The sequence below is a fragment of the Nymphaea colorata genome, chromosome 5, assembly GCF_008831285.2.
Source record: "Nymphaea colorata isolate Beijing-Zhang1983 chromosome 5, ASM883128v2, whole genome shotgun sequence".
Classification (NCBI taxonomy): domain Eukaryota; kingdom Viridiplantae; phylum Streptophyta; class Magnoliopsida; order Nymphaeales; family Nymphaeaceae; genus Nymphaea; species Nymphaea colorata.
In genome coordinates, this window is record NC_045142.1 from 23,495,322 (window position 1) to 23,505,719 (window position 10,398).

General features: G+C 38.7%; 2 protein-coding genes across 2 annotated transcripts; both read right to left on the reverse strand.

Annotated features, from left to right (window-relative positions):
- Positions 1-358: 358 nt before the first annotated feature.
- On the reverse strand, positions 359-4,489 carry LOC116253824 (peroxisomal adenine nucleotide carrier 1-like). Its single transcript, XM_031628775.2, has 5 exons — positions 4,126-4,489; positions 2,325-2,556; positions 2,001-2,147; positions 1,007-1,176; positions 359-853 (listed from the first exon to the last, which is right to left on the reverse strand). The coding sequence occupies exons 1-5, from the start codon at positions 4,266-4,268 to the stop codon at positions 577-579; spliced, it is 969 nt and encodes a 322-aa protein (XP_031484635.1). The 5' UTR covers positions 4,269-4,489; the 3' UTR covers positions 359-576.
- Positions 4,490-6,376: 1,887 nt separating this feature from the next.
- Positions 6,377-10,188, reverse strand: LOC116255158 (pentatricopeptide repeat-containing protein At4g02820, mitochondrial). Its single transcript, XM_031630925.2, has 2 exons — positions 9,848-10,188; positions 6,377-8,301 (listed from the first exon to the last, which is right to left on the reverse strand). The coding sequence occupies exons 1-2, from the start codon at positions 10,154-10,156 to the stop codon at positions 7,045-7,047; spliced, it is 1,566 nt and encodes a 521-aa protein (XP_031486785.1). The 5' UTR covers positions 10,157-10,188; the 3' UTR covers positions 6,377-7,044.
- Positions 10,189-10,398: the final 210 nt, after the last annotated feature.

The following is a 10,398-nucleotide window of genomic DNA, read 5'->3' on the forward strand; positions in this document are numbered from 1 at the left end:
ATCCGAATATACTTTAGGACCAATTTCAGACTTATTATCCAGACCGATACGTATGAGAGATTTGAGATTCCAAAACCAAGTTAGGGTTTCCTCCATCATTTTTTTATTATTGGAAACTGGATGCAAAAACAGACAATGTGATTAGAGATGTGTCAAGAACCTTACAAACTATATAAAACACAGCAACCATTACTAACTTATGAGTTCCATATGAACCTTGATTTTTTCTTTGCTTCATCAGAAGGGCTTGACCTACATTCAAGTTGGAGGAGGCAAGAAAAAAAAAAGTTCAAATATTCACGAAAGCACGCTGCTCTCTATGTCATACGTCTTTCACATAATCAAGGATCAAGGCCAATTGAAAACAGAACCGCACTACATAATTTCCTTCGCATTGCCAACAAAAATATTTATAGGTTTTGTTATTTACAACAGATAGAATCAATGGCAATGCTCTCAAGGCTTTTTTTTGTTTTTCTTTTTTTCCTGTCTGACAAATCATGTTGCACAGCCTCCAGCATGGTTCGAGCAAGGCCCTTATTGAACAGATTTTGAGATGTTTATGTTGAACATCTCTCAAGTGTTTTTGACCCTCTTCTTGGCACCAAAAATATACATGCGCAGAGCAAGCATTAAAACCCAGGTGGTTCTGGAGATCTTTTCTTTTATCATTAGCAGCAGGGCTGAACTGAGGACTGTCTTCAAGATCTGAGCTTGTAGCCCTTTGTAGAAACCGAGTGGCCCCTCCTTTCTCCAAATAGTGTACAATGCACCAATTATGCTCTTGGGCTTGGTTTTAGCACCCTTTTTTGTTTCTTCTTTTGGTTCAGGAGCCTGGATCGTAACCTTACACCTGCCAAGGAAAATTATTATGGATATTACTATAACAGCATAATCACAGTAACATAGTGGCAGGAAAATGATATGTCAATACCCAATTGCTGGATATCTGAAGATATAGTAATACACATTGAAAGAGCAGAAACAAGGACGAGCCTCTTAATACCTAATTGCTGGATAGGTGAAGAATGTAGCAATGCACTTTGAAAGTGCACCCAGTGCAAATGCGGAAAATGCAGACAGAGCTTGAGGAGAGGGAGCTTCTGTGACCAGGTCGGTCCTGTTACTTCTCTGATGCCTCAAGAGCCTTTGTTTTAATTGATCAAACACTGTGTACTGCATTCAGAGATTGGATTGAAGCACATAAACATCAAAATAGGATGCATGCCCTCTTCACTCTCAATCATCCAGAAAATGGGGACGAGAGTTCGGTTGACCAGATACACATTTATAAGACAATCTAGTTGTCTTAACTTAAGACAGACAAAGTTCACCTAGTAGTTCAAAAAAATGAAAATGAATACTCTAATTTGTTGAGGTTCAAGCCTATGTACATAACATCCTAGTGACCTAGTCTATTCTAACATACTTGAAGCACATAAACATCAAAATAGGATGCATTCACTCTCAATCATTCAGAAAATGGTGATGAGAGTTCAGTTGACCTAGAGCAGATACACACTTACAAGACAATCTAGTTATGTCATAAGACAGATAAAGTTCACGTAGTAGTTCATAAAACAGAAAAGGAATACCCTAATCTGTAGAAGTTTCAAGCCTATGGTACATAACATCCTAGGGGCCTAGTCAATTCTGAAGTACGTGATTGTCTCCAGGGACTTAGTGATATGGAATGTGAATAGGAGTCCAATCAAATATCACTTTCTTGGATTCCCCAATCTTATTGCTGCCACATGAAAGACAAAATGGCTACCTGAATAGCAAAATTTCTCTCTCTCTCTCTCTCTCTCTCTCTCTCTCAAGTCACCAACACTTGAGCATCCAGAAAATTTGAAAAGCTCGCATTCTTGAATCTGTTGGAAGATAGTATTTTTATTTCCTACTACACACATATATCACAGATTCTCCATCCAATACATACACAAATTTGAATAGGTACTAAAATAAATAAGTTTAATTATTGAAAGACAGGTAGCTACCTGAATAGCAGGATTTGACGTAAGAAGAAGAGATATGCCAAGGCCGTCAAATGCCTCACTCCAGGATCTCTGCGATAGAGTCTCCCAAAGCCCCTTTGATTCCCCAAATTCACTTGTTTGCATACGAGATGATGCTGTATCCAGTGGCTATTTAAAGGACAAAAACAAAGACAAGGAAGAAAGATAAACCCCAAGTCAAGAAATTACAAAATAGAAACCTTTATCAAAAAACTGGATTTTACTTCCTGTGAAACAACTCAAGTATAGTTAGCAACAGAAGCAAAAACAACTGATGACAGAAAGTTTTTGACAGTAAACATATACCTGTATAATTATTGATGTGCATGCTCCTGCAGCCGCAGCAATAACTAAATTGGCTTTTGTGCCAATTGATTTTGTTCGAGCCTTGCTCAAATATAGCTTCTTGAAATAACTGTAACCATAAAAATAAAAAAATTGTGCTATAAACGACTGCAAGTTCTTTGTACCAAGCCCCTGGTACAGCGAGAGAATCTGGTTACTTGAAACAGCTTCCCATAGGACATCTGAAAGATTCCTGCACTTATTCAGCAAAAGAAAAAAAGAAATCAATAAAAACTTCTATACAACAGACAATTGATAACCACATTAGAGAAATATACGCCTATGTGGTCAACTCATTGAAATGGAAACTTGAAAAATGCACTCACTCAAGAAGTTCGAAGCAAAAATTAATACAAAGTACAAATGATGATCTTTCGTCATAAATATCGCTACAAAACTTTAAGTAAACTAGTTACAACAAGAGAGCCACCCATGAGACGGTTTACTGATGATTCCTGCAGAGGAAAATCTTGAACCAGGAGAATAACAGATAGTACGCCATCACACTTTTACAGAATACATGTGTTTCAAAAAAAAATTTGTGTATCAGCATGGGGAACTGATGCATGAAAGTTGATCTAATACTGTTATTTGAAACTTGCTAAAGTATAATAGGAGGAAGAGCTAATATGACAGAATACATGAATTCAAAGTAAATTTCTAGAATTTAGAAACAGAAATGGTTGAACAAATACATCCAGCGAACCCATGGAGACAGTACATATTTGAAACTCTTACCAGAGGACCTCAGCTTAATGAAGGAACCAACTTATACCATATGCATCTTTGTATGACAAAAGCAGGTTTGAAGAAAGAAATAATATATATGTCAATCAAGAGAAAGAAATGCATCCTGTTCAAAAACAGATTGTGAGGTGATGAAGATTAAGCGTGAGTGGTAATGCCTCAACCAACATTATTCAGAATACATAATTTGTGTACACGCGGATGGACATATCCTTAACGTTTCATCTTAAATGGTAAATCACCTCAAAGTTCCACGGATCTGAAAGTTTTCCCATAAATTCACTTGTCGGTATGATTTCTTCCTTGTTTTCAGGAACTATAATATGCCTTTGATGCATTTAAAAGTATTATTTTGACCCGCTTATCCGTCGAACATAAAGTTGATGCACGCAAAATGAGCTCCTTTTGATAAAGATCTGTCAACTCTTCAACTTCAAAGCAAAATATCTCGGTCTCATTGCATAATCAAAAGGGAGATACCGTCTGTCATCAACAAATATCTAACGCTGTGTTAACTTTCCATATATCTGCGATGGTTTCCTACATTACACATCGATTTCACTCCACATAAAAACAAAGCTGGTCATAAGCATTTCCTCTACCAAATTCACATATTCCGCCGTCGCTATTCATCATTGTTCCTTAAAAAATCTCAGCTTCGTTCCATACACCAAGTAAAGGTAACTACCAGCATCACCTTATACCATTAAACAAAAATTACAATACCACCATCATTTTTTTTCTTTTTGACTAAGAATCTCTTTCTCCCGCACAAATTAAAAAGAGAAAAAAAAAATTCACAGTGTTTGAGTAATTACGGTCTCATCTTCAAACAAAGGAAAAAATATCAAAAGAATTTATGCAGCTGAAGGCATAAAACAATGAAAAAAGAAACATAACAAATGCCACGACGAAGCAACTGACCGAAACAAGTCCCCTTCAAGTTCACTTCCAAAGATCATGTTAGTACTTCACAATCGAAAGTTAGAGAGAGAGAGAGAGAGAGAGAGGGTACCTGTACTTCCGGGTGGAGCCAGCTCGAACCTCAGCCTGGTACTTCGATTTGCAGGTGTCCAGAGGGTACAGCACGGTGGTGCTGACGATGGATCCCACGGCACCAGACGTGGCCTCCACCAGAGATTCAAAGTCGATCTCCATTTTTTAGCAGAAATTGGATAATGGAAAATTAAAAGCTAAAAACGAGATAAAAATTCCGAGAAAAAGGCACCAAATTCAGACCAGAAACATCAGAATCCCAATTCTCTAGGAAAGAAAGAATCTACTAAAATAAGAACGTCATAGGAATGAAATGAAAGAAAGGAACAAGAAGAACAAGAGAGAGAGAGAGAGACGCAACGGAGGAAGAAAGGAAAGGCGCCTCCCTCCCTTTGGCGCTTTAAACGTGCAGCAGACCGTTGGCGAAAGCCCTTGACTTAGGATCTTCTTACTGTCCTGCCATCAGCAGTAGCATCAATGGACTGGGAATGACCCGATCTTGGCCCGTACTGGATCAGATAAAAGAACCAATCGGGTCCTATAAGCTCAATTTAGAAAAAAAATTGTACCAGATCCACCTTCCACTCCATTTCTGATTAAGATCCACAAATTCTAAATGTCAAAAAGAATATGATTTTATGAAAACTCGGAAGCATTGGATCTTGCATACCCAAATAAACTTTTAAAAAAATTGATAATAATACAATGTTTTATAGGTATAATTATAAGCATGAAGTTTACAAGTTTGAGAATTTAGCAATCAACATATTATATAGGTAGCTCTTTGAATATGTAAATATTGTAAAATTAATTCAGATCTGGACCGCTGAACTTGAGCAAGGTCCACGGCCCGCTCGCTAAGCCGTCACATTGATGAACGCCGGATGAGTTGCTTGTTGTATAATGGAGCCAAAACACAGAATCGATCGGCCCACAATGCTTTTGCGTGTACGGACCCGCAAGCTTGGTTTGGCGACTAAAATCGGGCTTGAATTGGCCGACAAATTAGTAGCAAATTGATTTGATTCACCGGCCAAACACGTTGTGTCATTCCGTTGCATGGTGCTTTTACAGATGATTTTCAAATATTTTGTCACCCGTCAACATCAGGCAGCCGATTGATTTCAATATATATCTAAAATCTGCTTTCAAGCTTAACAGATTTGAGGGATGAACCATTTGGAGCACCATCAAATGAGTTGATCCTCAGTAAATGCTGTTGAACTTGTTTGTTTGGTATTCTCTGAACTGTCCGTTTTGTTTACGTTTTTAGTAGATGACCAACTTTCTGCGAGATCTTTTCCCATTCTTCCTCCTCCAATTGACACGAGGAACCCCTAGAGCCCGATATGATGGTAACTACCGAATCTGATACAACCACACTATATAATTTCAAGTAAATGTCTATGTTTTACTTTCAAAATCTTCTTATGTACGAGTGGATTGAATCTTGAAAGCTGATTTATTCATTCGTAGCAGTTTCACACATGTTTGAATATATATATATAGAGAGAGAGAGAGAGAGAACTTGGTAGGTACATGACCCTTAGGTGCAAGACTCATAAAGAATCATCTTTGCTGTTGATTTTTTAAGAAAAATGAAAAAATATTTAGTCTTCCGGCATTCCATGTCTAGACTCTAGAATGATCAGTCTAAGCGAAAACCCATTTCAAATGTTATTCATCCTTGGCAATCAAAAACTGATTAAAGGCAGTTTATCAAACAGATCAGCTCTAGTGTGAGTATTTCCATGGAAAAGGTCATGTTTAACTCCGACTCTGAGATGATCCATCAGGAGTACTTATCAATGGAAAAAGGGCTTTAACCCATCACCGATTCACCAACAACAGCATGTCAAAATATAACAAAAGATAAAAGATTCAGAACTCAGTGATTTGAATGGCCTTGGGCATACTAGGTCTTGCTTATATCAGGACAAGCACTGCTTTTGCAGGTTATATGGCATGCTCTGACTGTAGAACTAACATGACAGGACAAGCGCATGCGATAGCCCATGAATGGACACAGATGAGTCACCAGTACCTTCTGATAGGGGATCTTTTTTCCTGTTGCTTGAGTTAGTGGAAAAGTTTGCACATTGAAAAATTCGTCCTAGAGTGGCTCCACCGACTGGAGCACTTAGAGGCTGTCACTCCACCAGTTGTAGGGGATGTAAGGATTGATTGCTGTACACCTGATCTACCAATCTCCATTTTTTAAAAGATAGCATCACATCATCATTAAAAAGATGTTTAAATTCCAGTAAAAGTAACGAAAACCACCATAAATGTGATGCTGGTTTAAATCAAATTGATGAAAATTGACAGGGTTATTCCTCCAGCTTACTGAATCCTACTTAAGATAGACTTACATATCCAAACAAACTCATACAGCCAAATACACAAACCGAAATGTGGAAAGTCCAAAAGAATGTGATGTTAGTAATTTCTACACTTCAACCTAACTGTTTGGCAATGCTAGCCAAATGGGAAGGACATAACCATGAACCAGAAAACCACATAACCACCACGCTTGTCCGGCTGAATCCATCAAGCAGGGCATCAAGGGAAACTTTCCTATCAAAGAAAAGAGGATTATGTTAGGTGAAAACAAAATCTGTTGTTCACAGCAAGTGTAATATCATGGCGGGATGAGGATGCTGCCACCAGTTTCATTCAGCATTAAAGATAGCAACTTCTACTGGCTTTACTTGATATGAAGTTCCAGGTGTTTGATCTCACAATTTAACAGACATTTCATCACCAGAATCCAAACAAAGTCAACAGACTTTGGGTAAATCCTGTTTCTGTAAGATGAACTTCAATCTTGTATTTTACAATTTCTTCTGTGCACAACGTTTTTGGTCATGTAGATGCATCTCCAAGGTGCAAGATATCCAACTTATACCATCAATTTTATTGAACTTAAGAAGATACTTCACAAAATTGTGCTTGAAACTTTACCAACAGGTAACTTGCTTGTCATTTTAAGAAGCTTTTTGGTCTCTTCTTCTATTTTAACATTATCTTTCTTCATGCGTTCAATTATTAGCAGAGGCATCTTCCCTGCTTTGGCATATGTACGCAGCAAGGAGTTGTAAACAGCAGTTGTCACATAGCCAGAACCCCTCAGAATGACTAGGAATTTTTCCACACCCTCTATGTCACCAAGAGTCTCAACATTTTCAAACACCAGTTGTATAATTTCCTCATTGGGTGTCCACTTTGTGACACTTGATATGGCCTTCTGTAAGGCATCAAGGGCCTTATCAGTGTCCATCTTCTTTAGGGAAGCCAGTGCAAGAAGTTCCCATGTGGTGTAACTTGGCTTGATTCCATGTTGTAGCATATGCTCGTGAAACGACTCTGCTTTCTCCAACATACTCTTCCTCACATATGCTCCAAGAAGTATGTTTGGGATCCTAGCATCATTTGTGGGGGATACAGATTCCCATTCTGCACAGATACTCTCAGCTCCTTCAATATCATCTAGCTTTGTAAGGGATGATAACATGCAGGAATATTCAAAATCACTCATTTTACGAAAGGTTAGCTTCATGTTCCTCCATATTCTACATACATCATCTTTACTAGACACACTAGCATACAAGGTCATCAGCGAGCAATAAGCAGAACGCTCTTGGCAAGATATCCTCAACTCCATCTCTTTTAGAGCATTTCTGGTTTTCTCCACTAGCCCTGCATTAATGTATATGTTGGATAATGTGCTGTATGTCACCCAGTCGCCATTCCCCATTCTCTCATTTAACTCAAGGAGAACTTTTTCAGCTCCTTTTACATCTTTGCTGATGGCACATGCACTCAACATGAGATTGTATGTGAACAGATCAGGAACTGTGTTTTTCTTCAGCTGTTGCATCACCAAAGGCACCTTATCCAATTTGCCATTAGCAATGTACATATTCAGAATATGATTGTAAGGCAGAGGATTTTTTGCTATCCCAAGCTCCAACATTTTTTCCATCAATGCTTCTGCCTTTGTTGACAATTTGCTTTGCACATACACGTGGAGGAGAGATGTATAAGTTGACTTTTCCTTCATCTTTTGAGGAAGATCCTCAAAGAACTTATGTGCACTTGTCAAGCCACGAACTTTTGCTATCAAATCTAGATGAACGGCATAATCACCTGGCAACAGTTTTATATCTTGCTGAAGTGTCATCCACTCACAGATCTGCAACGAAGAGTATTTTTACATTGAATCTAGTTGTGAGACAAACTAATCAGACATCATACCAAGTGGGATGAACAAAATACATGTAGCTTTCACCAAGAGGCATATGATTGGATCCATTTCAACTTTTTCTAACATCAAGATAAGAAGCATATGTTCATCCTGATAGTATAGTGCAGAAACATGGTGCTTTATCCACTGTGTAACAACAAGCAGCCATTTCTACACAAATTCCTATACCACTTACATAATCAAAACCTGGGACTAGTGAGCCTAGTTGCCAATTAGGTGACTGATATTGGCCACTTTTCAGGCTGGCCCTGGAAGACTTCATGGGCCAGCCAATTAAACCAACTAGTCCTGACTTGTTAGTATACCTTTTTTTCTAATTTTATTGACGATGAGGTTTAAGATAACAAGATTCTCCTCTCTCTCTCTCTCTCTCCATTCATACTATCTGTGTGTGTGTGTGTGTACAGTAGAGAGGTATATACACAGATCTATGTAACTAGTGGCTATTTTATATGAGAGGATATATCTGAAATATATTTATGTTCATTCATCCTCTATCTATTTAAGAACATGTTGATGTACTGTATCACATGTGATTCTTTGTAATGATCATCAATAGTTTTAGATTAACTTGTTTTACTTAGATGGCTCTTTTGATGATATGCATGCTCATTTTAACTGTATTTTTTGATTGCAGTTTAACTGTTCCATTGTCGCCTAGTCCTCATTGGGGCTTTTAAGGGGTGCACCAATTAGCAACCAACTAACGATTTTTGCCACATAGTGTATCACAATTGCACAGGAAAATGAAAGATCCTGCGCAGTTGGTTATTATAATTATCAGGTTTGGCAGGTCATTATCATGGTATATGCTGTTGGGAAAAGGACAGAAGATTGAAGAATCGCTACTGTTCTGAATAAAACTACAATAAGTCATGCTGGGTGAATGCAATTTGTTGTCTAGTGATCACCAGTTTCAAACAGCACAAGTTGATGACAAGGATAACAACAACCGGAAAAAAAAAACAAGAAGAAAAACCTCACAAAGAAAAAGGGGCCTGCCTAACCAATACTGACCTTCCTGTCAAAGCTATTTTTCACAGTATCAGGAGAGACATTTTACTGATAAAGTTCCAAAAATCCACATGGGCAGTGTATTACCATAAACATGACATAAAAATTTCTAATTTCGACCTATGCAGATCTGTGCTCACTCCATGAACTTCGTGTGGTTCTTTGAATTAAAACAAATCAGTTACCTGAAAATGAGTACTCGAACCGTTAAATCACGAACCGTACCACTCATTTGTGTTCATTAAGGAGCCGATAGAAGGCAGTCAGGCACATTTCAGTCCATAATATGAGCAAGCGGAAAAGGATCTTAACACGACACTCAATAAGGTAAATGATGACAAAATATTGGTGGCATCACAAAACTTGACGAACAGGAAAAAAAAAATCTCCAGAACAAATAGAAAGAACAAGGAAGAGAAGCAATTCGAAATTGAGGAAGGAAAGGAAAGGAGTTCCAGACCTCGAGTGCGTGCTTGAATCGCTTGTGCTTTCTGAGCTCCCTTACGATGCGATTGAGCTCGTACTTACGAGCGGTCCTCCCTTCCTCTATCCACTGGCGGAGGGCGATCACGGCACTGCGCTTCGGGTACACGAGGCTCAGCATCCTCCTGCCGAGCGTGTCCCTCTGCTTCTTGGCTGAAGAAGTGGAGGATGGAGAGGACTCCGTAGAGAGATGAAGCACCTGCCGGTCGAGGAACCGGACTGCATCACCGACCAGCGTCCGCCGGAACCCCGCGAGACGAGCATAGAGACCCGCCGGCGTCGCCATTGCTTCTTCTCCGCACCACCGTTCTGTCCGCTTCTTTCTGAGCGCTTGATTGCAAACCAAAAATTACAAAATAGATCTTAAACTTAACAGATATTTGGTCTAATGTCTACAGTTTGAGTTATTTACATACGGTCCCCAATTTAACTTTTGTCATTTGCATATAAGCAACGTCAAAAAACGATAAATGACCTTTTCTTCGGAGCATGTTATATGTTGTTTTACGAGGGGCACAGCTAGGAGCC